At 44.7% G+C, this 27,076-nt stretch overlaps 3 protein-coding genes across 5 annotated transcripts; 1 reads left to right on the forward strand and 2 right to left on the reverse strand.

Moving 5' to 3' along the window:
• The first annotated feature begins 2,323 nt into the window (after positions 1 to 2,323).
• Positions 2,324 to 5,557, forward strand: LOC109888139 (B-cell CLL/lymphoma 6 member B protein-like). Of its 3 annotated transcripts, none has more exons than XR_004208710.1 (5): positions 2,324 to 2,708; positions 2,826 to 2,929; positions 3,034 to 3,097; positions 3,279 to 4,975; positions 5,016 to 5,557. XR_004208710.1 is itself a non-coding variant. In XM_031819709.1 (4 exons), exons 1-4 carry the CDS (start codon positions 2,429 to 2,431, stop codon positions 4,367 to 4,369), a joined length of 1,539 nt encoding a protein of 512 aa, XP_031675569.1. In that variant the 5' UTR covers positions 2,324 to 2,428; the 3' UTR covers positions 4,370 to 5,557. The 3 variants fall into 3 exon arrangements, 1 of the variants encoding a protein (XP_031675569.1); XR_004208711.1 differs by having other exon boundaries at positions 3,279 to 4,935; positions 4,976 to 5,557; XM_031819709.1 differs by having other exon boundaries at positions 3,279 to 5,557.
• A 5,989-nt stretch (positions 5,558 to 11,546) lies between these two features.
• Positions 11,547 to 22,392, reverse strand: LOC109877698 (zinc finger protein 219-like). The gene is made up of 5 exons (XM_031819708.1): positions 20,440 to 22,392; positions 15,512 to 15,648; positions 14,886 to 15,101; positions 13,170 to 13,242; positions 11,547 to 13,074 (listed from the first exon to the last, which is right to left on the reverse strand). The coding sequence occupies exons 1-5, from the start codon at positions 20,735 to 20,737 to the stop codon at positions 11,897 to 11,899; spliced, it is 1,902 nt and encodes a 633-aa protein (XP_031675568.1). The 5' UTR covers positions 20,738 to 22,392; the 3' UTR covers positions 11,547 to 11,896.
• A 3,439-nt stretch (positions 22,393 to 25,831) lies between these two features.
• Positions 25,832 to 26,785, reverse strand: LOC116370160 (gastrula zinc finger protein XlCGF16.1-like; the record flags this gene model as incomplete). The annotated part of the gene is made up of 2 exons (XM_031819707.1): positions 25,832 to 26,096; positions 26,583 to 26,785. Coding segments are annotated over 2 exons (468 nt in total), but the record flags the coding sequence as incomplete, so codon positions are not given.
• Between the last annotated feature and the right edge of the window lie 291 nt (positions 26,786 to 27,076).

Below are 27,076 nucleotides of genomic sequence, written 5' to 3' on the forward strand. Positions count from 1 at the left end.
ACTAATGTTCTAGATAACATGAAAACAGCCTAATTAGCTCTGCTCGGGTTAGTAAAATGGTCAGAGTTAGGTGGTTTCTCATTTGTTTCTGGAAGTAGCTAGCAAACTAGCTAACTTTAGAGAAACACTCTGAATTTACAAATGAACAATCTGACAACACTGAATTTGAAAACGGCTCAGAGCGCACTTTGACACACTGGAGGTAATTTACGAATGCCCCCATTACTTTGACTAGATAATGCTAAACAAGTTATTATTGAGAGTCACAACTCTCTTTTATAAGAGAGCCCTGTATACATTATAATAAAAATAGGATAATAAAACGGGTGTATGAAACTAATTCAGCGCACAATAAAATAAAACATTTAATAATAGGTTGGAATGTTATGTAAATTCAACAAAAGAGAATTGTTATTTTTATAAGAACAAAAAACAGTTAATCCCATTGTGGATGTATTAGACCAGAATTGCACTGGGGGCATACTTATATGCACTGTACAGCCTTAACTATTCATCTTGGGTCCATGACATAGGTTATCAGCCTACTCAGTGACACCAACAGATTACAATTCTGACGAGTATACACATATATTAGCGTTGTAGCGCATATTGTGGGACTGAAATTAGACACATTAAGCTCTAAGTAGGCTAATACCCCATTGCAATATGAACAGTACCTGTCAAGTTTGGAGACACCTACTCAGTCAAGGGTTCTTTATTTTTTACTCTTCTCTGAGTTGTAGAATAATAGTGAAGACATACTATGAAATAACACATATGGAGTCATGTATGAACCAAAAAAGTGTTAAACAAATCAGAAATATATTTTAGATTCTTCAAAGTAACCATCCTTTGCCTTGACAGCTTCACAAGGTAGTCACCTGGAATGCCTTTCAACTAACAGGTTTGCCTTGTTAAAAGTCCATTTGTGGAATTTCTTTCCTTCTTAATGCATTTCATCCAATCAGTGGTGTTGTGACAAGGTAGGGGTGGTATACAGAAGAGAGCCCTATTTGGTAAAGACCAAGTCCATATTATGGCAAGAACAGCTCAAATAAGCAAGGAGAGATGATAGTCCATCATTACTTTAAGACATGAAGGTCAATTAATCCGGAAAATTTCAAGAATTTTTAAAGTTTCTTCAAGTGTAGTTTTAAAACCATCAAACGCTATGATGAAACTGGCTCTCATGAAGACAGCCACAGGAAAGGAAGACCCAGACTTACCTCTGCTGCAGAGGATAAGTTCATTAGAGTTAACTGCACCTCAGATTGCAGCCCAAATAAATGCTTCACAGAGTTCAAGTAACAGACACATCTCAACATCAACTGTTCAGAGGAGACTGCATGAATCAGGCCTTCATGGTCGAATTGCTGCAAAGAAACCACTACTAAAGGACACCAATGAGAAGTAGAGACTTGCTTGGGCCAAGAAACACAAGCATTGGACATTAGACCGGTGGAAATATGTCTGCTCTAAGGAGTCCAAATGGGAGATTGTGTTGGTGAACGGATGATCTCCACATGTGTGGTTCCCACCGTGGGTCTGGTGACAGTCAGTGATTTTATTTAGAATTCAAGGCACACTTAACCAGCATGGCTACCACAGCATTCTGCAGTGGTACGCCATCCCATCTAGTTTGTGTTTAGTGGGACTATCATTTTTTTTAACAGGACAATGACCCAAAACACACCTCCAGGCTATGTAAGGGGTATTTGACCAAGGACAGTGATGAAGTGCTGCATCAACCCAATTGAGATGGTTGGGGATGAGTTGGACCGCAGAGTGAAGGAAAAGCATCCAACAAGTGCTCAGCATATGTGGGAACTCCTTCAAGACTGTTGGAAATTCCTCTTGAAGCTGGTTGAGAGAATGCCAAGAGTGTGCAAAGCTGTCAAGGCAAAGGGTGGCTACTTGAAAGAATCTCAAATATAAAATATGTTTAGATTTAACACTTTTTGGGTTATTACATGATTCCATGTGTTATTTCATATATTTATTGTCTAAACTATTATTCTACCATGTATAAAATAGTAAAAATAAAGAAAAACCCTTGAATGGGTAGGTGTCGAAACTTATGAGTACGCCCCTAATCCAATTCTAAAGTATAATACATTCACAGTGCGATTTAAACAGAGTCACTTTTTTGTATCAAATTAACTAGCTATTTCATCTTAAGCATTATCTAGTCCAAATATGTAATGTATACAATATTTGTATCCATTTGAATCACTTCCAATGGCGGACATTTATTTTGAAGGCGAACAGCAAATTCCATTGTTGTGGAAAATCCTTATTGTGTCTAGCTCCACAGATAAAAATATATTTACGTTTGAAGCATACCGTGTGAACTTTGAGGACGTTGATTGAACACTGCAATGCAAATTACTATAACATAAGTGTTTAAATTAGACATAGTGCCAAGAACATGACCGATACCGTCGTCTTTCATGCTCAGCTAGCCTCCATCATTGAGGTTTTGGCGAATGCAGCCGTTGCCGAAATCTGCAAACTTGTAGATGACGGACATGCTGCCTTACGTTTGGAAATTTCCCATAGTCAGAAAGAAATCGATAACCTGCGGAGGAAGCTGCTTTTGACAAAATACCAGAGTTCTCAACAGGGCACAGAGAAATTCGGAGCCCTGCGACGCACAGTTCACTGGCGCGACACCAATCGTGTTGCCCGAGCAAGAGGGAGCTTAGTAGGAAAGTCATTAGACAGACTTAGATATTGTAGTTTTTAAAAACCATATTTCAACACTTTCAAAATAATGGTCATGTAGAATATGTAACGTTTATAAGGGTTTGTGTTTTCTGGTGCAGTGGAGAATTGTTTTGCCGACAGTGAAAGGGGCAACTTAACGCAGGATGTCACCAACTGGAGAGACTCAGGACGCACAGCAACAGACCAGGATGGGAGCATGCAGGTCAGTTGTCATAGACATGGTCAAATATATGATTTGTTTTCTCATATTTCAAATGGTTTTGGGGATATGTTTCTAATAAAATGTTTCTGATGATTACAAAACAGGTGGCAGATATGCAAGAGGCACCTCTTATCAAAATGGAGAACCTTGACACCAGTAGAACGGAAGGTATTTTTGTGCAACTTATCAAATCTATGCAGTTTATACTTTATGTTAAGTAAAGACTTAAGTGTGTATTGCAGTATTTTATTACCTTCTTAGTCATAACCCATAACTATTAAATAAGGCAAAGAAGAATCAGTGTCCACTACAGGAAGCTAATGCTGTGCTTTACATTGACCCATTTCAGAGATTGTCCAACTGGTCAGTGAGAACAGTGAGAAGATTGTGCCAGAACCAGGTTCTTCATCCTCTACTGAACCCACAGACCATCTGGGCCAGCAGGGCAACAGACACAGAGCTCCAGACACCTCACTCAACATAGAACCTGAAAACCAGACGTTCCAGCATCCAGCTTCACAATACAGCAGAGCAAGACAGGACCATCAGGTTGCTGAGGGTGTGACCTGGGAAACTGACCATCAACCCATAGAATACAGCCTGTCCCAATGGACAGAGAACCAAGAGACTGACAACCCAACTGTGAATGCTCCTCATAATGCAGGGCCAGACTCCAAGAGGCTGTCTGGACATCCAGAGAGGAGAGGGGTGCCAGGTAACTCAGGGGTCTGCATGTCTGCTTCAGGATCTCTGGACTGGCTGCCTGATGTGGTGATGGTGGACTCAGTTCCCATTAAAGTGGAGGCAGATATGAGTTCAGAATGGAGCATAACTGGCCAAGAGGTGACATCTGGAGAGGTTTGTTCAGAAAGCAGGCAGCTTGTGGACAACAGAGGAAAAGGGGGAATGGAATCTGGACAGACAAAGTGTCCCCCTGACACTCAACATGCAGAGCAAGGGACAACTGTAGGATCAATGTCCAAGATGTCAGATTTCAACAGACTGTCCTCCCCAAACAGCTTTTCATCCCCAAGTGTTACTCTCCACCAGGTTCCCCAAAGAGGGAAGCCAGCCCCCTTCCTGAATTTCAACATAAGCACCACTTCTTCATCGAAAGGCATAGAAAAGCAGCCACAACAGCTGACGTCTCACTCGCCCAAGAGTCAGCTCCAGTGCAGCCTCTGCGGGAAGCCCTTCCCCCAGCCGGCGCACCTGCGGAGGCACATGCGGGTCCATACAGGGGAGAAACCGTACGGCTGCAGCCACTGTACCAAGCGCTTCTCCCACAGCCACCAGCTGAAGATGCATGAGAGGGTGCACACCGGAGAGAAACCATTTCATTGCATCTACTGTGGGAAGTGCTTCACCCAGTCTGGCCACATGAAGAAGCACCTCCTCGTCCACACTGGTGGCAGGCCACAGGACGTTGTGCTGCCCTGAGTGTTCCAGGGTGAAGTTCCGACTAGATACAGATCTAGGATCAGCTTCCTCTCTCCCAATCCTAACCTTTACCACTTATGGAAAAAAATGCTAAACTTACCCAACATCAGCATCTAGGGGCAGCTTCACACTTCTCCACCCGGTGTAATAATATGCAGTGCCAGGAGTTTTTCCTCACCACGTGACAAGACCAAGGAAAAACTCATGGGCCTAGTTGTAAGGGGAATGGCTCCACACTACTGGGGTTTTCATATGAACACTGGGTCCATGTGTTTTTAACAGTTTGGATGTTTTCCACATTGAACACGACCCTCTGTGTGTAGTGGTTGTGTTTTCAGTTCAGCTAGCTTAATGCTTGGTCCAGAGTGGATTGATAATGTATAAGTTATTACAGGTGAAGATTTTAAACATCCTCAAGAATTTGTATTGGTGCAGTGGTGAACCAAAGAACAGCATTTAATAATTCTGGAAGCTCTGGACAGGTGCCTGGGTGAGCAAAGCCTGTTGGTGGTTGAGAGTTGGTTGCTCGGCTCTTCTCTTACCTGAACGCAGGAAAGAGGAGGAAGGTTCAGGGAAGAGGAGGAAGGTTCAGGGAAGAGGAGGAAGGTTCAGGGAAGAGGAGGAAGGTTCAGGGAAGAGGAGGAAGGTTCAGGGAAGAGCGCAACGGTGACCTCTTTTCTGGACATCTACATGGCAGAAGAGCAAAGCGACAGTTTCACAGACACCAACACAGTCCTGGCACTGTAAATGGACATGGTGACCTAGCTGGTGCAAGTAGAGAGAGTGCTGACTGGAATGGTATGCTGTCAGTGGTTGGGTTTATAGAACTATCTTCATACCCCTTTACCTTCTTCATCATATTCAGCCTTGGAAACCATATGCTGGTTTTTGAGTCCCAGAATTGGAATGAATTGAATTTCAACCCCATCAATTCAATCAGAGTTCTCTCTGGTTTAATTCCTTTCCATTCTGACTGTTTTGAGCAGGTTTGGCAGGTTAGGATGTGCATCATCACTGTAGACCTGGGGTCTTCAACCTTTCCTTGCCCAGGGAGCCCCGCCCAGGCAAACCGGCCAACCAGGGATCCTCATCATATGTTAGCAAAACATTTTTCACATGTCTTAATTAACATCAGGAGAATGGCAGGGAGAAGTTATCAACATTTTAAAATAAATTAAATTTTTAAAGAATTTTGACCATGCCACATTATAATTGGAAGGGGAACTCTAACATAGCCTATAAGCTAGAACGGTAACTCCAAACACATTTTCACTAAGAGCTGCTGTTTAGCTGGTTAAACAAAGGTTAGCGGTGTTTTGGCAAAAATGAAGTCAAGAAAGCTTACCAGCAGCACTTGCCTCACTTGTGGCCTATTGACTGGGGGATGACTGACTGGGGGGCCTATTGACTGGGTGATGACTGACTGGGTGGCTATTGACTGGGGGATGACTGACTGGTGGCCTATTGACTGGGGGATGACTGACTGGTGGCCTATTGACTGGGGGATGACTGACTGGGGGGGCTATTGACTGGGGGATGACTGACTGGGGGGCTATTGACTGGGGGATGACTGACTGGGGGGCTATTGACTGGGGGATGACTGACTGGGGGGGCTATTGACTGGGGGATGACTGACTGGGGGGCTATTGCCTGGGGGATGACTGACTGGGGGGGCTATTGACTGGGGGATGACTGACTGGGGGGGCTATTGACTGGGGGATGACTGACTGGGGGGCTATTGACTGGGGGATGACTGACTGGTGGCCTATTGACTGGGGGATGACTGACTGGGGGGGGCTATTGACTGGGGGATGACTGACTGGGGGGGCTATTGACTGGGGGATGACTGACTGGGGGGCTATTGACTGGAGGATGACTGACTGGGGGGCTATTGACTGGTGGATGACTGACTGGGGGGCTATTGACTTGGGGATGACTGACTGGGGGGCTATTGACTGGTGGATGACTGACTGGGGGGCTATTGACTGGTGGATGACTGACTGGGGGGCTATTGACTGGTGGATGACTGACTGGGGGGCCTATTGACTGGTGGATGACTGACTGGGGGGCCTATTGACTGGGGGATGACTGACTGGGGGGGCTATTGACTGGGGGATGACTGACTGGTGGCCTATTGACTGGGGGATGACTGACTGGGGGGGGCTATTGACTGGTGGATGACTGACTGGTGGCCTATTGACTGGTGGCCTATTGACTGGAGGATGACTGACTGGGGGGGCTATTGACTGGTGGATGACTGACTGGTGGAGGACTGACTGGGGGGGCTATTGACTGGTGGATGACTGACTGGGGGGGCTATTGACTGGTGGATGACTGACTGGGGGGGCTATTGACTGGTGGATGACTGACTGGGGGGGCTATTGACTGGTGGATGACTGACTGATTTATAAAAACATTATAAATATATATTTGTTAATACCCCTAGGGGGTGTGGCCCCCCGGTTGAATAGCTCTGCTCTAGAAACCAAGCTACTCACTCACCTCTTCTTTAATCCCAGAATCCCCAGAGGTACTATGGTCTAGGGAAACCTCATCTTCTGGAGGTATTAACAGTACCTGTAGATTTATCTCACCTAGAACATCACCTTCCTACTTTCATAATATCAGATTTGAAACCACTCACTCGTTGTTTTTGATTCTCCATACAGATTAACATTCATATAATAGACTAATACAGTTGGGGCAAAATGTATTGTGTTTACACTGCGTGTACACAACATGAAGAACGACTGGCTAATATTGAGTTGAGCACCCCCCTTTGCCATTAGAACAGCCTCAGTTCTTCAGAACATGGACTCTACAAGGTGTTGTAAGACTCTCCCCACTCCCTTTCAACCTCAGAACATGGACTCTACAAGGTGTTGTAAGACGCTCCCCACCTCCTTTCACCCTCAGAACATGGACTCTACAAGGTGTTGTAAGACGCTCCCCACCTCCTTTCACCCTCAGAACATGGACTCTACAAGGTGTTGTAAGACTCTCCCCACTCCCTTTCACCCTCAGAACATGGACTCTACAAGGTGTTGTAAGACTCTCCCCACTCCCTTTCACCCTCAGAACATGGACTCTACAAGGTGTTGTAAGACGCTCCCCACTCCCTTTCACCCTCAGAACATGGACTCTACAAGGTGTTGTAAGACTCTCCCCACTCCCTTTCACCCTCAGAACATGGACTCTACAAGGTGTTGTAAGACTCTCCCCACTCCCTTTCACCCTCAGAACATGGACTCTACAAGGTGTTGTAAGACTCTCCCCACTCCCTTTCACCCTCAGAACATGGACTCTACAAGGTGTTGTAAGACGCTCCCCACTCCCTTTCACCCTCAGAACATGGACTCTACAAGGTGTTGTAAGACTCTCCCCACTCCCTTTCACCCTCAGAACATGGACTCTACAAGGTGTTGTAAGACTCTCCCCACTCCCTTTCACCCTCAGAACATGGACTCTACAAGGTGTTGTAAGACGCTCCCCACTCCCTTTCACCCTCAGAACATGGACTCTACAAGGTGTTGTAAGACTCTCCCCACTCCCTTTCACCCTCAGAACATGGACTCTACAAGGTGTTGTAAGACTCTCCCCACTCCCTTTCACCCTCAGAACATGGACTCTACAAGGTGTTGTAAGACGCTCCCCACTCCCTTTCACCCTCAGAACATGGACTCTACAAGGTGTTGTAAGACGCTCCCCACTCCCTTTCACCCTCAGAACATGGACTCTACAAGGTGTTGTAAGATGCTCCCCACTCCCTTTCACCCTCAGAACATGGACTCTACAAGGTGTTGTAAGATGCTCCCCACTCCCTTTCACCCTCAGAACATGGACTCTACAAGGTGTTGTAAGACGCTCCCCACTCCCTTTCACCCTCAGAACATGGACTCTACAAGGTGTTGTAAGACTCTCCCCACTCCCTTTCACCCTCAGAACATGGACTCTACAAGGTGTTGTAAGTGTTCAATAGGGATGGTGGCCCATGTTGACTCCAAGGCTTCCCACAGTTGTGTCAAGTTGGCTGAATGTCCTTTGGGTGGTGGACTATTCTTGATACACACAGGAAACTCACAAAGAAAGGAGGAGCAAGGCACTCTTCATATAATTGATTAAAATGCCTTTATTAGTATGGCATGTTCAATAGAAACAAAGTTTTTAAAAACTGATGCGTTTCGGCTGCATGACCTTCGTCAGGGAGTACAAAAAAAAGGAATACAATGTCCTCTTTTGAACAGCTTTTCAATTAGCCCTAATTGGAAGAGGGAGTGGTTACACAGGAAACTGTTGAGCGTGAAAATCCCAGCATCATTGCAGGTCTTGACACAAACCGGTGTGCCTGGCAACTACTACCATACCCCGTTCAAAGGCACTTCAATATTGTGTCTTGCCCATTCACCCTCTGAATGGCACACATACCCAATCCATGTCTCAATTGTCTCAAGGCTAAAAAAATCATTCTTTAACCTGTCTCCTGATTGAAGTGGATTTAATAAGTGACATTAATAAGGGATCATAGCTTTCATCTGGATTCACCTGGTCAGTCTATGTCATGGAAAGAGTAGGTGTTCATAATGTAATGTGTTGTACATGCAGTGTGGGTGTGTTTATCTGTGTGTGTACATGTGTACTAACGTGTGGAGAATCAGAGCAGGTGGTCGGTCCAGTTCAAGTGTTCAGCAGTCTGATGGCTTGTGGACAGAAACTATCTCTTGAGCTTGTTGGTATCAGACCTCGTGCTCCGATTCCGTCTGCCCAACGGTAAGGAAGTGAACAGGTTGTGACTGGGGTGTGTGGTCCTTGATGATGCTGCAGGCCTTCCTCGGGCACAGTTTCCAGTAGATGTCTTTGATGGTGGAAGCTCGGTCCCAGTGTTGTACTGGGCCTTCTTCACCACTCGCTGGAGGGCCTTGCGGTCATGGACGGAGACATTCCCATACCAGGCAGTGATGCAACTGGTCAGGATGCTTTCGATTGTGCAGCGGTAGTATTTGTAGTGGCATGACAAATTTCTTCAGCCGCCTTGACAATAGTGGTGGTGGTGGTGTTGGTCCATGACAAGTTCTCAGTGATGTGGACGCAGAAGAACTTTAAAACTGTTGACTCTCTCTTCTGCAATCCCATTGATGTAGATTGGGGTATGTTCCCTCCTCTGCTTCCTGAAGTCAACAGTCAACTTTTTTTGCTGACGTTGAAGGAGAGGTTGTTGTGATAACACAACAATGCCAGTTCACTTACCTCCTTCCTATAGACTGACTCGTCGTTGTTGGTTATCAGGTCTACAACTGTGGTGTCGTCAGCAAACTTGATGACTGCGTTAGTGTCGTGGCTGAACAGGGAGTACAGCAGAGGGCTGAGGACACACCCCTGGGGGGCCCCTGTGTTAAGTGTCAGTGTGGAGGAGGTGTTGTTGCCAATCCTCACACCTTGTGGTCTGCCCGTCAGGAAGTCCAGGATCCAGTTTCAGAGGGTGGCGTCCAGACCAAGGGCTCTGAGCTTAGTGCCAAGCTTAGAGAGAACAATAGTGTTTAATGCTAAACTGTTGTCAATAAACAGCATTCTCACATAGGTGTTCCTCTTGTCCAGATGTGTTAGGGCTGTGTGAAAAACGATGGAAATGGCATCTTCCACAGATCTGTTGGAGCGGTAGGCAAATTGGAGTGGGTGCCGTGTGCCTGTGATTCAGCTCATACCGAGACTAGAACTCAGGACCTCTGCCTCGCTAACACATTGGACTGCCCTCCTGAAGGGTTACAGCTTATGCACTATTGAAAAAGTCCTGCTATTGCGCAAGGACGACACTTCGGCCTGCTGAATAAGTTTCACAGATCCTCATCTGCTACATTCACCACCTTAACTGGCTCCACAGCGCCCCCAGTGGTTGAGCCATCACAACTGTAGAGTCCCGTGGCACCGTTGTAAAGGATGTCACGCTGCTTGTTTAGCGAGTACAGCTTCCCCCGATTCAGCTCATAGGGAGACTCAACCTCGGGACTTCTGCCTCGAATCCACGTGACCGCCCTCCTGAGGCATTCCAACCACCGTGCTATTAAAAAGGCCTTTAATTGCGCAAGTGTTGTTAGTTTCACATGTATGTTTGTGTTAGACGTGTTAGTTATTGTTAGACGTCCTTTTCAATTCTCCGGCAAGGGTAGTCATTATAAGGTCAACGTGACAATGGGTTAAGACTGTGTTAGCCTGTGAGCTAAAGCCTAGGCATTGGTCCTGTGACTTGGATGAGTCTTCAAGGAGGAGGTCAAATGAGGGTGAAGTCTAACAGGTGGTTTGATGACCACGCTTTTGTGATAAGTTACTTGTCACAAAAGCGGCGCCCTGGGTTAAACTTAACGTCTTCAGCCAGGTTGCTCATCACATGTATGGATCACGTGTTGCATTCTCATTAAATGGGTTGCACAGATCATTCTGTTTCTGTTTGCCACAGAAAGTGGTCTTGTGCAGGAGGCCTGATTTGAACCCCAATCAGTTATATTGCTGCCGTGATCTCTGAGTATGAGGTCAAAGGGGGGTGAAATTTAACCGAGGTGGTTCGATGAACCACTCTTTTGATGAGTAACCTTGCTGGAGACTTGAAGACTTGTGTTAGCTTCCTGAACTAATCCCTGTGGGCTTTAGTTAAGTGGGCTAACACAGTCTTGTGATATGCAGGAGACCTGGTTCTAACCCAGTCAGTCATAAGAGCAAGATTAAATAGGGAGTGGAAAGGCTGTGCTTAGAAGGGCTGTGACGGGGCAGTGTTTACTTATGGGAGACACTTTTTTTGTTTCACTCCCTTCTAACACAGCATTTGATAGTCATTGAGGGGAACCGAAGATATGTCCATATTTCAGGAATGGGGTCATAATAGTTTATTGCCAAAATGGTTCAAACGGTAGAACCAAATTCATAGGAATTATTCCATTATTTGACACAGTGCTCGTACGACTGTTGCCGTTAAAGTTTCCATAACGGAATCTACACGCGCACGAAAAACGACAAAGTTGGACATCTTTGTTATTATTTAGCTAGCAAACAAATTTCCTGAGTAAAACCATTATGTGGTTAAACAATCTACTTCCGGAGACAGTTTACCGTAAACACTGAGATCACAGAGATGTATTTGCTGAGATAAAGCTAAATGTATTACTCTCATTCTCAAAGACAATACCTTTTTCAAATTTCCCATGAGTTGCTTTATTTCTTTTTAACTTTAACACAAGCATGTTGATTGTGACAAAATCTTAGTTTTGCCTGATTATTTTCAACACTTTGCGTCACAAATACTGTAGGAATTTATACAATAAGTTGAACATTTTAGACAAAAATAACCAACATGAACCAATATAATAATCTGCAGTCAAACATTTAGTGTCACTTCTTTTTATAACATTTTTACAAAAGGCTCCAGAATACAAAATAACAGTCAGGGGAGAAATAAACAGGTAACAACCTTTAAGCCAGAGCAATCATACACATACAATTTACAATCAATTCAGAAAACACAATCCCAAATCACAACACAACCTATAATTTCCGTGCGTGAACTGTCTGGTGTCTTATCAGATTGCTCAGAAAGGAGAAGTTCTTCCCACACTGGGTGCAGTGGAACAGTTTCTCACCCGTATGGACGCTCTGATGCACTTTTAAATTGCTGGAATGAGAGAACTGTTTCCCGCATTGAGCGCATCTGAAAGGTTTCTCCCCTGTGTGTACTCTCTGGTGCCGCTTCAGGCTGCACAGCTGGCTGAACTGCTTCCCACACAGGGCGCACTCGTACGGTTTCTCCCCCGTGTGAACCCTCTGGTGCATCTTGAGCTGGCACAGGTGAGGGTACTCCCTCTCACAGAAGGTGCACCTGTAGGACCTCGCCCCCTCCTCCCTAGATCCTCTGTCCTGATGAGTCCCAGTCACGTCGCCCAGGTGGGTGTCGGGGGTGCTCCCAGGGAAATCCACCCAGGTGGGGTACTGCAGCTCCTCGGTTCCCGTGGCGTATGGAGTGGCGGTGGTTGCGGGGTTCTGAAAGGTGCCGAGGCGGTTGTGGAAAGCGCCGTCCATGCCGATGGTGTAGAAGTGATTGTCAGATGAGTTCTGTCTCGCTGCTGGCTGGACACCTGGGTGAGGATGATGATGAAGATGATAAGTGTTACTCGAATGTCCTCCAAGAAGCATGGCATCTGCTTCACTATGTCCTCCTTGATGATGCCCGTGTTCCATGACGTCACCTTGTCTCCACGACGAGGGCGTGCCATCCCCATCGTCAACAGGAAGGGGGTCGATAACTATGACTTCTGAATCGACCTGGGAATACTCGTGTTCACTCCTCACCATCTGAGAAAGTGGGGGAATAGGGTTCAGCTTTGTGAGAGGCGAGGGGCTTCCTGAGACCGTCTCGGCAGCATAACTAGAACAAGACGGCCGATCATTCGCTGTATCACTGCCTCTTCGCTTATGGGAGTTTACAGGCAGATCGGTTGTTCTCTCGGGGTTCAGGCTACACTGCTGTTTAGCAACAGGTCTTGGACCTGTGAGTTGAAACACCTGGCTCAGGCTCTCAGGCTCCGGGTCTGACTTGAAAACAGTGTCTGATCTGTTGACAGTCATTATACTGTGTTTGGTTCGGAGCTGCTCAGTGAGCTCTTTTTGGTCCGTGTCTAGAGAGGTCGGTGTGTTTGGGTCTGTCATTCTGTGACCACTATCAGTGCCTGAAGAGACAACAAAAGCATGATGGTCATATGCAGTCAAATAAAACAATGAGGTTGTCAATCAGTATGTCATTTTTTATTACAGAAATCATTACCTGGGATCTCCCTCAGACCCTCTTCTTTCTTCCATTGCTGGAGGTCTCTCTCCCCTTCCACAGTAGATTTGTCCTGAAAAGAGGGAGGAATTAAGTAGACAGACATGAGCTCTACAAAGCTCTCAAACAAACAGATCTATTATAACTCAGCTATTACTTGGCTATAATATTGATCTAATGGCTTGAATTAAGTTGTTAATTTACTGACTCAACTCATGGACACAGAACATCTAAAGCTTCTCAAAACATATGAAACTAAAACTGGACCTCAATAATTCACTTGTAATTTTGAAAGAAAAATGTCCTTTCCTTACAATATATTTAGGGTCAATGTGAGAATATATATTTAGAGTCAAGAAGCACCATGAAATTATTTGAAAAATATTATTTATTGAGGGAATTATTGGATTTAATGAATAAACAGCAACAGCCATTGGTCACATTGTTACAGAAAAACATAACTTTTTCAGTCTCACAGTAGAATTTCAGTATCTGCTATAACTTTAGTGTGACGCACACAGTATTATTAGAAGAACACAACCATGATCAACCTTAACAGTCAATGTGAGTGATGCTGTTGGCCTTAAAGAAGCCAAGAAAACGTAAGTCTTTGTAGATAATGTAAATATGAACCACGTTGTATTGTAGATGTATGAGACCAGGGCAAACATCCTGCAGACATACGACTACGTTAGAACCAATGACGTTTGAACTCATGATATTTCTATAACAGCTTTTTTTCAATAGGAATCTCTTGTTCCATGTCAGTTATCAATGATGAAGCTTCTGATGTCTTTTCAGATTGCTGGTGTGGGAGAACCTGCGTCCGCAATGTGCACAACTGAAGGGCTTCTCGCCAGTGTGGACGTTTAGGTGCATTTGGAGATGGCTGGCGCCCTCAAAGCTCTTCTCACAGAAGGTGCAGGCGAACCCCCGCTTCCTGGTGTGGATGACAGCGTGCTGCTGCAACTCACTCTCATGGACAAACTTCTTATGGCAGCTCGGGAAACCGTACTGTTGTTCTACGGTGCCAGGTCTAACATCTGTGGCAAGATTACTCAAATGACAGGAAGTTGTGGTGCTTGGTCTAAAATGGCTGACAGGAAGTGAGGTATGAGCTGGTTGTTGAACTCCTCTTCCTGGTATTTCAGAGTGTCTATGGAGGCTTGCCAATGAGCACCAACTAGCTTTGTTGGCCTCACCTGCATTTCCTGTGTCAAGATGGGTGCCTGTATTTATCTCTGAGGTCCGGAAGCCGGGTGAAACCAATAGCGGTGTGTTGTCTTTCATCAAATCATGGCAAATCATTGGTGCGTTTCTGTTAAACACTCCCACTCCCTGCTTATTTCCAGTCCCATTGTCCTGTGGTGTAGTAGCTGTATTCACCTGACCCCACTCGAAACCTCTATCCACCTGCTGGCCACTAGATACACTGCTCATATCTGTGGCCGAGCTGGTCTGTGTTTCTGGGCCCACTGGGCCACTCCCTAGGGCCATTACTTTAGTGTGAGCAGCAGAGGCGCCATCATCAGTCACTACTACCTCTCTCCATACCTGGTTTAAAGAATCTCTTAGGAGAGTGAGGTCCCCGTTCATGTCACACTTTGTGTCCAGACTCGGTCTCTCTGCTTTGGGTTCAAATCCTGTGTACTGCTGGGGTCCCTGGTTCACATTCCCTATTTCTGACTGGAGGAGGACGGCGTCAGATCCACTGACCTCCATAGCAGTGTTGTTGTAGTTGTTGTTGCCTCTGGGGCCACTGGACTGGAAGGCGGGGTCCTCTGTGGTGGCTGCAGCCAGTTGGGTGGTTAGTTCTCTGCTGCCCTCCACTGTTCTAGCTGGGTGGCTGATCCTAGAGTCCTGGTCATCTGCTTCTCCCTCCACCTTGATGATCAGCAGGTCTGGTTCCACTTCCTCTGTCTCTGCTGACTGCTGATGGGGTTAAGTGGGAGAGATGAGTGAGTGAGACAGAGCATACACTATCTACTGAATAGAGATATGGGCATGACATGGGATTTAGTGAAATTCATAGTAGTTGCCTTGTTGTTGTGTTATAATCAGTGGTGTAGTGGAGGGTAAACTCCACCGTCTGTATTTTACACATTCCTTTACAAACTTTTAGTGCAAAAATGCATTGAAAGTATAGGGAGTGTTACTTTACTCACTGATCATTGTTTATCAACCATATTTTTAACTACTACATCTCTGGTTATAATGTGCTAACATACACGTCTATACAGACATAACCTCATCCCCAGGCGGAAGGAAGTGTCTGGTGTCCGAGACTAAAACAGACATAAGTCTGTGACAGTCTAAAATCATCTATTAAAATTGGAACTTACCTCATCACCTGTAGCATCTATATGCTTTGATGTAGAGACATCGTCTTGGTCCACGTCTATGGGCTGTCTGTCTCTTTGAATGCTGCTGTTCCCAAAACTCCTGTTGGAAAGTCTGGCTCTGTTTTGCCAAGTAGGTCCTGGAAATAAAGGGGGAAGTTAATTTGACCCCATCCATCAATGTTGTTTTACAAAGTACCAAGCAAACATATGTTCATGATGTATGTTATGTGTCTGTAGAGCTAAAAGAATCCTAGCTGTGTTGACAGTACAAAGAAAGCATGATACATCCTCAAATCTTATTTTATTGGTCACGTACACATATTTTACAGATGTTATCGCAGGTGTAGTGAAATGCTTATGTTTCTAGCTCCATCAGGGCAGTAATACCTACTGTAACACAGTGAAATGCTTGTGTTTCTAAATCCATCAGGGCAGTAATACCTACTGTAACACAGTGAAATGCTTGTGTTTCTAGCTCCATCAGGGCAGTAATACCTACTGTAACACAGTGAAATGCTTGTGTTTCTAGCTCCATCAGGGCAGTAATACCTACTGTAACACAGTGAAATGCTTGTGTTTCTAGCTCCATCAGGGCAGTAATACCTACTGTAACACAGTGAAATGCTTGTGTTTCTAGCTCCATCAGGGCAGTAATACCTACTGTAACACAGTGAAATGCTTGTTTCTAGCTCCATCAGGGCAGTAATACCTACTGTAACACAGTAAAATGCTTGTGTTTCTAGCTCCATCAGGGCAGTAATAACTACTGTAACACAGTGAAATGCTTGTGTTTCTAGCTCCATCAGGGCAGTAATACCTACTGTAACACAGTGAAATGCTTGTGTTTCTAGCTCCATCAGGGCAGTAATACCTACTGTAACACAGTGAAATGCTTGTGTTTCTAGCTCCATCAGGGCAGTAATACCTACTGTAACACAGTGAAATGCTTGTGTTTCTAGCTCCATCAGGGTAGTAATACCTACTGTAACACAGTGAAATGCTTGTGTTTCTAGCTCCATCAGGGCAGTAATACCTACTGTAACACAGTAAAATGCTTGTGTTTCTAGCTCCATCAGGGCAGTAATACCTACTGTAACACAGTGAAATGCTTGTGTTTCTAGCTCCATCAGGGCAGTAATACCTACTGTAACACAGTGAAATGCTTGTGTTTCTAGCTCCATCAGGGCAGTAATACCTACTGTAACACAGTAAAATGCTTGTGTTTCTAGCTCCATCAGGGCAGTAATACCTACTGTAACACAGTAAAATGCTTGTGTTTCTAGCTCCATCAGGGCAGTAATACCTACTGTAACACAGTGAAATGCTTGTGTTTCTAGCTCCATCAGGGCAGTAATACCTACTGTAACACAGTGAAATGCTTGTGTTTCTAGCTCCATCAGGGCAGTAATACATACTGTAACACAGTGAAATGCTTGTGTTTCTAGCTCCATCAGGGCAGTAATACCTACTGTAACACAGTAAAATGCTTGTGTTTCTAGCTCCATCAGGGCAGTAATACCTACTGTAACACAGTGAAATGCTTGTGTTTCTAGCTCCATCAGGGCAGTAATACCTACTGTAACACAGTGAAATGCTTGTGTTTCTAGCTCCATCAGGGCAGTAATACCTACTGTAACACAGTGAAATGCTTGTGTTTCTAGCTCCATCAGGGCAGTAATACCTACTGTAACACAGTAAAATGCTTGTGTTTCTAGCTCCATCAGAGCAGTAATACCTACTGTAACACAGTGAAATGCTTGTGTTTCTAGCTCCATCAGGGCAGTAATACCTACTGTAACACAGTGAAATGCTTGTGTTTCTAGCTCCATCAGGGCAGTAATACCTACTGTAACACAGTGAAATGCTTGTGTTTCTAGCTCCATCAGGGCAGTAATACCTACTGTAACACAGTAAAATGCTTGTGTTTCTAGCTCCATCAGGGCAGTAATACCTACTGTAACACAGTGAAATGCTTGTGTTTCTAGCTCCATCAGGGCAGTAATACCTACTGTAACACAGTGAAATGCTTGTGTTTCTAGCTCCATCAGGGCAGTAATACCTACTGTAACACAGTGAAATGCTTTTGTTTCTAGCTCCATCAGGGCAGTAATACCTACTGTAACACAGTGAAATGCTTGTGTTTCTAGCTCCATCAGGGCAGTAATACCTACTGTAACACAGTGAAATGCTTGTGTTTCTAGCTCCATCAGGGCAGTAATACCTACTGTAACACAGTGAAATGCTTGTGTTTCTAGCTCCATCAGGGCAGTAATACCTACTGTAACACAGTGAAATGCTTGTGTTTCTAGCTCCATCAGGGCAGTAATACCTACTGTAACACAGTAAAATGCTTGTGTTTCTAGCTCCATCAGGGCAGTAATACCTACTGTAACACAGTGAAATGCTTGTGTTTCTAGCTCCATCAGGGCAGTAATACCTACTGTAACACAGTGAAATGCTTGTGTTTCTAGCTCCATCAGGGCAGTAATACCTACTGTAACACAGTGAAATGCTTGTGTTTCTAGCTCCATCAGGGCAGTAATACCTAACAATACAGACACATCCAAAAAATAAAAAGGAATTAAAAAATATCAGAACGACCAAGGTCAGAGTCCGGAATAAATATATGTATATGATGGTATATATAGATAGCATGGACAGTATATGAATAGAAAAGGTGTGTACAGCAGTAGTTATATAGGATGAGCCTTGACTAGAATACAGTATGTAAACATTATTAAAGTGACCAGTGTTCAATGACTAGGGCAGCAGTCACTAAGGTGCAGGGTAGAGTATTGGGTGGTAGCCGGGCTAGTAACAGTGACTAGGGGCGGCAGCGTAGCCTAGTGGTTAGAGTGTTGGACTAGTAACCGAACGGTTGCAAGTTCAAATCCCCTAGCTGACAAGGTACAAATCTGTCGTTCTGCCCCTGAACAGGCAGTTAACCCACTGTTCCTAGGCCGTCATTGAAAATAAGAATTTGTTCTTAACTGACTTGCCTAAATAACGTTTTTTTTTTTTTAAGTGACTAAGTTCAGGGCAGGGTACTGGGCGGAGGCAGTCTAGTGGGGACAGTCTGATGGCCTGGAGATAAAAGCAGTTTTTCAGTCTCTCGTTCCCTGCTGTGATGCACCTGTAAAGTCTCCACCTTCTAGATGGTAGTGAGTGAACAGGCTCAGCCTCTTGAGGTGGATCTCAATAATACACATAAGCCGAACTGTATTGACAGTACATAAATCATGGCTGAACTTGGTTAAACACAATTGATGGATGGGGTCAAATTGAAGATTCATGTTTATTTTTTATTTTTTTTAATTTCACCTTTATTTAACCAGGTAGGCTAGTTGAGAACAAGTTCTCATTTGCAACTGAGACCTGGTAAAGATAAAGCAAAGCAATTTGACACATACAACAACAGAGTTACACATGGAATTAACAAACATACAGTCAATAATACAGTAGAAAAAGTATGTATACAGTGTGTGCAAATGAGGTAAGATTAGAGAGGTAAGGCAATATAAATAGACCATGGTGGCGAAGTAATTACAATATAGCAATTAAACACTGGAATGGTAGAATGTGCAGAAGATGAATGTGCAAGTAGAGATACTGGGGTGCAAAGGGGCAAGATAAATAAATACAGCATGGGGATGAGGTTAGTGGATGGGCTATTTACAGATGGGCTATGCACAGGTTTAGTGATCTGTGAGTTGCTCTGACAGCTAGTGCTTAAAGCTTCAGTGATTTTTGCAGTTCGTTCCAGTTATTGGCAGCAGAGAACTGGAAGGCGGTCAAAATAAGAATTGGCTTTGGGGGTGACCAGTGAGACATACCTGCTGGAGCGCGTGCTACAGGTAGGTGCTGCTATGGTGACCAGTGAGCTGAGATAAGGGGGGACTTTACCTAGCAGGGTCTTGTAGATGACCTGGAGCCAGTGGGTGAGCTGACAAGTATGAAGCGAGGGCCAGCCAACGAGAGTGTACAAGTCACAGTGGTGGGTAGTATATGGGGCTTTAGTGACAAAACGGATGGCACTGTGATAGACTGCATCCAATTTTTTGAGTAGATTGTTGGAGGCTATTTTGTAAATGACGTAGCTGAAGTCGAGGATTGGTAGGATGGTCAGTTTTACGAGGGTATGTTTGGCAGCATGAGTGAAGGATGCTTTGTTGTGAAATAGGAAGCCGATTCTAGATGAATTTTTTGGATTGGAGATGCTTAATGTGAGTCTGGAAGGAGACTTTACAGTCTAACCAGGCACCCAGGTATTTGTCGTTGACCACGTATTCTAAGTCAGAACCGTTCAGAGTAGTGATGCTGGACGGGCAGGCAGATGCGGGCAGCGATCAGTTGAAGAGCATGCATTTAGTTTTACTTGCGTTTAAGAGCAGTTGGAGGTCACGGAAGGAGAGTTGTATGGCATTGAAGCTCGTCTAGAGGTTAGTTAATACAGTGTCCAAGGAGGGGCCAGAAGTATACAGAATGGTGTCGTCTGTGTAGAGGTGGATCAGAGAATCACCAGCAGAAAGAGCGACATCATTGATGTATACAGAGAAGAGAGTCAGCCCGAGAATTGAACCCTGCGCCCCCATAGAGACTGTCAGACAACAGGCCCTCCGATTTGACACACTGAACTCTCAGAGAAGTAGTTAGTGAACCAGGCGAGGCAATCATTTGAGAAACCAAGGCTGTTGTCTGCCAATAAGAATGTGGTGATTGACTGAGTCGAAAGCTTTGGCCAGGTCAATGAATACGGCTGCACAGTATTGTTTCTTATCGATTGCGGTTATGATGTCGTTTAGGACCTTGAGCGTGGCTCGGAAACCAGATTGCATAGCGGAGAAGGTACGGTGGGATTCGAAATGGTCGGTAATCTGTAATTTAATTTAAAATACGTGCACAGTGTCAAATTCATCATCATCACCAACCTGTCGTTGCCGTCTCACGATGGTTGTGTCTGTTTAGGAGGCGTATTCCATGGAAGCGGTTGTGGACGGACCCCTCTGAAGACTTTGTTCTATCTGCTCGAAACCTCGCGACCTGAAGTTCCATCAATTTCATTTTCCTCCGTAGAAATTCGTTCTCCTTGTGGCTTTGGGACATCTTCAGGTGTACAACCGCATAGCCATCGTCAACAACTTTGCAGATTTCGGCAACAGCCGCGTTGGCTAGCACCTCCATGATTGAGGCTATCTGCGCCTGGAACTCGACCACGGAACCCGACATTGTCCCCCGACGCTTTTGGTCCCTTTTCAATATGATAACAGTCTTTATGTTTTCTATATTATGAGTATCTAGCAAGCTATTCAAACAAATACAATAATATCATAAACTAAACATGGATAGCTAGCTAGCTTTGTTTGTAGCTCGCTGGTGAGATTATTTTTCCTGTTCCTCATCACAGTAATGTAATCATATGCTAGACTTGAAAATTGGACACCGCCACCTACTGTATAGGAGTGCTCCACAATAACAACAATGTTGGAGCTCCATAATAAACATGTTTTCTGGTGTAAACAATATTTCATGATTTTTCTCAAATAAAGCATTTAACTATTTCTAGTATTTCTAATAGAAATAAACGACAAACAGTTAATTGACTTGAAAAAAAAGTAAATTACAACAGTATGACAAACTAGCCTACTATTCATATATATGAATTCCATCAACATCTTTACAGCCTATCAATCTGATAGTAAATCTAAAGTATATTGTTGACAGGCAAATGGAAATCATTTTTTAATTACTGTTCACCTATACACATTCATAAGGATATTTAAAATATTTACTTGTCATAACTTATACATTATCAGTCCACTCTGGATCAAGCATCAAGACAGTTGAACTGAAAACACAACCACTACACACAGAGGGTAGTGTTCAATGTGGAAACCATTCAAACGGTTCAAAACACATAGAGCTAGTTTTCATATGAAAACCCCACTAGTGTGAAGCCATGCCATTCCCCTTAAATCTAGGGCCAGGAGGTGTTCCCTGGTCTGGTCACGTGGTGAGGAAAAACTCCTGCCCCTGCCTTTCATTATGTCACAGGTGGAGCAGTGTTAAGTTGTCCCTAGATGCTGATCTTGGGTCAGTTTTAGTTTTTTTCCCCCACTAATGGTTAACGTTTTCCATGTCTTTGGGGAACCTGTTGGAGAGTAATCCTTTGGGATGAAAAGTGTCCTCTCCTGACACTCAAAAACGCAGAGCGAGGGAGAACTGTAGGGTTGAGGTCCAAGTTGCCAGATTTCAATGGACAACTCGCACCTTGAACCTCAACCGTACAGTTTCCCCTCGCTCTGTAACTCTGTTTTTTGTTTTGTCACTCCAGCCTAGGGAAACCCTACACACTGTCGTGTGTGAAAAGGTCGGACATTTCTGAGATACTGGACCTGGCATCAACGATGGTGTGCCTGGCATCAACGATGGTGTACCTGGCATCAACGATGGTGTGCCTGGCATCAACGATGGTGTGCCTGGCATCAACGATGGTGTACCTGGCATCAACGATGGTGTGCCTGGCATCAACGATGGTGTACCTGGCATCAACGATGGTGTGCCTGGCATCAACGATGGTGTGCCTGGCATCAACGATCATACCACGCTCAAAGTCGCTTAGTTCACTCCTTTTGCCCATTCTAACATTTAATTGAACAGTAACATTGCCTCGATGCCTGTCTGCCTGCTCTGCCTGATTCACTGTCTGTAGGAGCGTTCCATTTTCTTGAACGGGGTGGTGTACCTAATAAACTGGGCGGTGAGTGTATATTTAGGGTCAATCCATATAGGGCCAATCTATATAGGATCAATCTATACTGAACAAAAATATAAACGCAACAATCAACAATTTCAAATATTTGACTGAGTAACAGTTCATATAAGTAAATCAGTCAATTAAGATACATACATTAGGCCCTAATCTATGGATTTCACATGACTGGGAATACAGACATGCATCTGTTGTCCAGATACCTTAAAAAAAAAGGTAAAGGCGTGGACCAGAAAACCCTTCAGTATCTGGTGTGACCACCATTTGCCTCATGCAGCGCGACACATATCCTTTGCATAGAGTAGATTAGGCTGTTGATTGTAGCCTGTGGAATGTTTTCCCACTCTGCTTCAATGGCTGTGTTGCTGGATATTGGTGGGAACTGGAACACACTGTTGATCCCAAGCATCCCAAACTTGCTCAATGGGTGACATGGTGAGTATGCACTATGCAGGCCATGGAAGAACATTTTCAGCTTCCAATAATTGTGTACAGTTACTTGCAACATGGGGCCGTGCATTATGCTAAAACATGAGTTGATGGTGGCGGATGAATGGCACTACAATGGGCCTTAGGATCTCGTCACGGTATCTCTGTGCATTGAAATAGTCATCGTTAAAATGCAATTGTGTTCGTTGTCTATAGCTTATGCCTGCCCACAACATAACCCCACCGCCACCTGTCCGGCCGACCGGTCCAATATCTGTCCGGATGACCGGTCCAATACCTGTCTGGCCAACCGGTCCTATATCTGTCTGGCCGACCAGTCCTATCTGTCCGGCCGACTGGTCCAATATCTGTCCGGGCCGACCGGTCCTATCTGTCTGGCCGACCGGTCCCTTCTGGTCAGAGGAGAAAGGAAGAGTCAGAGAGAGAGAGACAAAAGAACATCAACAAGACCTTTCATGATGTGACGGGGAAGATAGCCAAATTGTTGGTATGGCGCAACAACACTCGTGTGCACATTCCCCTTCGATGGAATTGTGAACCTTTCTGCAGATGAGTTCATATCATATCTAATTCAATACATTTCAATTTGTCTGTTCATAGAAAGTCAATTTTCTTTCTCTCAATCTTTCATTTACATAGGTCAGGGTTGAGCTGGGCTGGACCAAGAGTGTAAAAGGTTACCGCTTGTGATTACATAAATGGTGAAAAGTCAGTGATAAAAATATATTCAGTTGACTTTCATCCCACTGGGCAAAAACTGGTTGAATCAACATTGTTTCCATGTCATTTCAACCCCCCCAAAAATCAATGTGATGACATTGAATCAACGTGGAAAACTGATTGGATTTTCAAAAAGTGTCACGACTTCCGCCGAAGTCGGGTCCTCTCCTTGCTCGGGCGGCGTTCGGTGGTCCACGTCACCAGCTTTCTAGCCATCGCCGCTCCATTTTTCATTGATCCATTTGTTTTGTCTTGTTCCCTGCACACCTGGTTTTCATTCCCCAATCAATCTACATGTATTTATTCCTCTGTTCTCCATCTTGTCTTTGTGTCAGATTGTTTGTGTTACGTGTGTATTGTTGACGCACCAGACTGGCTTGTTTTTCCTGTGTTATTTTTCACAAACATAATTCTTGTGACTGTTTTGCGTGTTTTGCACTTTTGCCTAAATAAAGTGTGCGCCTGTTTCACAAATCTCTGCTCTCCTGCACCTGACTTCGCTACCAGTACGCACACATCTGACAAAAAGTAAACAACGTAAGGGCATTTAGTCTGTTTTTCACCAAACTTTTAACCTAAATCCAATGACATGGTGACTTTTTTTGTTGATTTCATGTTAATTGACTGGACCAAATGTTAATCAAAACTAGATGTCAGTCAGGGCCCAGTGGAATGTTAGTCTGTCAGCCCTATCTACTTTGACATCATCCTCTCTCCTTCCCAACTTTCTCCCCTCTGGATCTCTCGCTCTATTCCTGACACAGGCCTGATGAGCTGGTCGCAGGAACAAAATGGACAGATAGGACCAGTCGGCCGGCCAGATAGGACCAGTCGGCCGGCCAGATAGGACCAGTCGGCCGGCCAGATAGGACCAGTCGGCGGACGGCCAGATAGGACCAGTCGGCCGGACGGCCAGATAGTAACAGATGGGTCCGGTTTATGTCGTGCCAATTCACTCTCTGGATGACACACATACACAATCCATGTCTCAATTGTCTCAATGCTAAAAAACTACTTATTTAGCCTGCCTCCTCCCCTTCCTCTACACTGATTGAAGTGGATTTAACAGGTGACATCAATAGGCGTATTTAGGGTCAAGAAGCACCATGGAATTCTTTGAAAAATATTATTTATTGATGGAAATCTAGGAATTAATAAACATCAACAGCCATTGGTCAAATTGTTACAGAAGAACAGACAGTTTTTCAGTCTCACAGTAGAATTTCAGTATCTGCTATAACTTTAGTGTGACGCACACAGTATTATTAGAAGAACACAACCATGATCAACCTTAACAGTCAATGTGAGTGATGCTGTTGGCCTTAAAGAAGCCAAGAAAACGTAACAGTCTTTGTAGATAATGTAAATATGAACCACGTTGTATTGTAGACGTATGAGACCAGGGCAAACATCCTGCAGACATACGACTATGTTAGAACCAATGACGTTTGAACTCATGATATTGCTATAACAGCTTTTTTCAATAGTGTTAGGTTCTAATTCTCAGAGTAAACAACTCAACAGACACTATGAAAGCTGAACCAAGTTTATTCTCCTAGAGGATCAATACAGCTGCATTCAGACAAAACATGTTTCCAGCAACAAGTTTATATACTCCAGTTTAGATGCACTCCTCCTCGTCTCCAACCATGACATCTGTTATGGTTCGACAGGAAGACAAAGTGATGACCTCAGCCCCCTTGATGCCTAATCCAAAGCTCTCTCCCCTTATCAATGCCTGCCACATGTGAACGCTTCCCTGCCCAACTCACGGCTGTCATGGTGCCTGGTACCAGACTGTGTCTCTTCTCCTCCCAGAGGACCCCTCCCATAGGATCCCTGATGGCTAACAATAACATATCCTGACATAATGTAAACGTTATACATTACCCTCTACCCCTCTGTGACATATCCTGACATAATGTAACTGTTATACATTACCCTCTCTCCCTCTGTGACATATCCTGACATAATGTAAACGTTATACATTACCCTCTCCCCCTCTGTGACATATCCTGACATAATGTAACTGTTATACATTACCCTCTCTCCCTCTGTGACATATCCTGACATAATGTAAACGTTATACATTACCCTCTACCCCTCTGTGACATATCCTGACATAATGTAACTGTTATACATTACCCTCTCTCCCTCTGTGACATATCCTGACATAATGTAAACGTTATACATTACCCTCTCCCCCTCTGTGACATATCCTGACATAATGTAACTGTTATACATTACCCTCTCCTCCTCTGTGACATATCCTGACATAATGTAACTGTTATACATTACCCTCTCCCCCTCTGTGACATGAATAAGTATATTTCATATTCTCAGAACCCAACAATAGGAATCTCTTGCTTCTGTGTCAGTTTTCAATGATGAAGCTTCTGATGTCTATTCAGATTGCTGGATTGGGAGAACCTGCGCCCGCACTGTGCACAACTGAAGGGCTTCTCCCCAGTGTGGACGTTCTGGTGCACTTGGAGCTTGCTGGGGGACACAAAGCTCTTCTCACACAAGGTGCAGGCGAACACCCGCTTTCTGGTGTGTATGACGACGTGCTGCCGCAAGTCACTCTCGTGGACAAACTTCTTATGGCAGTTCGGGCAACCGTACGGTCGTTCTATGGTGCCAGGTCTAATGTGATTAGCAAGATTACTTGAGTGAGAGGAAGTTGTGGCGCTTGGTCTAAAATGGCCGACAGGAAGTGAGGTATGAGCTGGTTGTTGAACTCCTCTTCCTGGTATTTCAGAGTGTCTATGGAGGCTTGCCAATGAGCGCTAAACTAGCTTTATTGGCCTCACCTGTATTTCCTGCGTCAAGACGGGTGCTTGTATTATCTCTGTGGGACGGATCTGGGTGAAACCAACTGCATAGTGTTGTCTCTCATTGATTTGTGGTGTACTAGGGTGAATTGATGGTGCGTTTCTGTTTAAACACTCCCACTCCCTGCTTATTTCCAGACCCATTGACCTGTGGTGTAGTAGATGTACCCACCTGACCCCACTCAAAATCTCTATCTACCTGCTGGCCACTGGATACAGAGTCAATCACTATCACATGTTCTGATGAGGAATGGTATGACTTGGGGGAAAAGCCAAGGACGACGTCAGATCCACTGACCTCCATAGCGGTGTTTGTATTGTTGTTGCCTCTGGGGCCACTGGACTGGAAGGCGGGGTCCTCTGTGGTGGCTGCAGCCAGTTGCGGGTGGTTAGTTCTCTGCTGCCCTCCACTGTTCTAGCTGGGTGGCTGATCCTAGAGTCCTGGTCATCTGCTTCTCCCTCCACCTTGATGATCAGCAGGTCTGGTTCCCCTTCCTCTGTCTGCTGGGGTTAAGTGAGAGAGATGAGTGAAACAGAGCATATGCTTTCTACATGCCTAAACATCAGACTGTTACCATGGTTACCCCGTGGATATTCAGTCTGAAAGAAGTCTGCCTAAAAAAGACACAGCCAGAAGAGTCTCTGCTGACTGCTGATGGGGTTAAGTGGTGAGAGAGCATACACTATCTACTGAATGGAGATATGGGCATGACATTCGGATTTAGTGAACTTCATAGTAGTTGTTATTGTGTGATAATCAGTGGTGTAGTGGGAGGGTAAACTCCACCTTTT

Source organism: Oncorhynchus kisutch, unplaced genomic scaffold (assembly GCF_002021735.2).
Source record: "Oncorhynchus kisutch isolate 150728-3 unplaced genomic scaffold, Okis_V2 scaffold2467, whole genome shotgun sequence".
In the NCBI taxonomy this organism is placed as follows: Eukaryota; Metazoa; Chordata; class Actinopteri; order Salmoniformes; family Salmonidae; genus Oncorhynchus; species Oncorhynchus kisutch.

Coding starts and splice junctions, on each gene's coding strand:
- LOC109888139 (XM_031819709.1), top strand. CDS start 2,429: ATGACCGATACCGTCGTCTTTCATGCTCAGCTAGCCTCCATCATTGAG. Junction 2,709..2,825: donor AGCAAGAGGGAGCTTAGTAG/GAAAGTCATTAG, acceptor TTTCTGGTGCAG/TGGAGAATTGTTTTGCCGAC. Junction 3,098..3,278: donor TGACACCAGTAGAACGGAAG/GTATTTTTGTGC, acceptor GACCCATTTCAG/AGATTGTCCAACTGGTCAGT.
- LOC109877698 (XM_031819708.1), bottom strand. CDS start 20,737: ATGTCGGGTTCCGTGGTCGAGTTCCAGGCGCAGATAGCCTCAATCATG. Junction 13,243..14,885: donor ACAACAACACTGCTATGGAG/GTCAGTGGATCT, acceptor CCCTCTTTTCAG/GACAAATCTACTGTGGAAGG. Junction 13,075..13,169: donor GGGTCTGAGGGAGATCCCAG/GTAATGATTTCT, acceptor TTGTCTCTTCAG/GCACTGATAGTGGTCACAGA.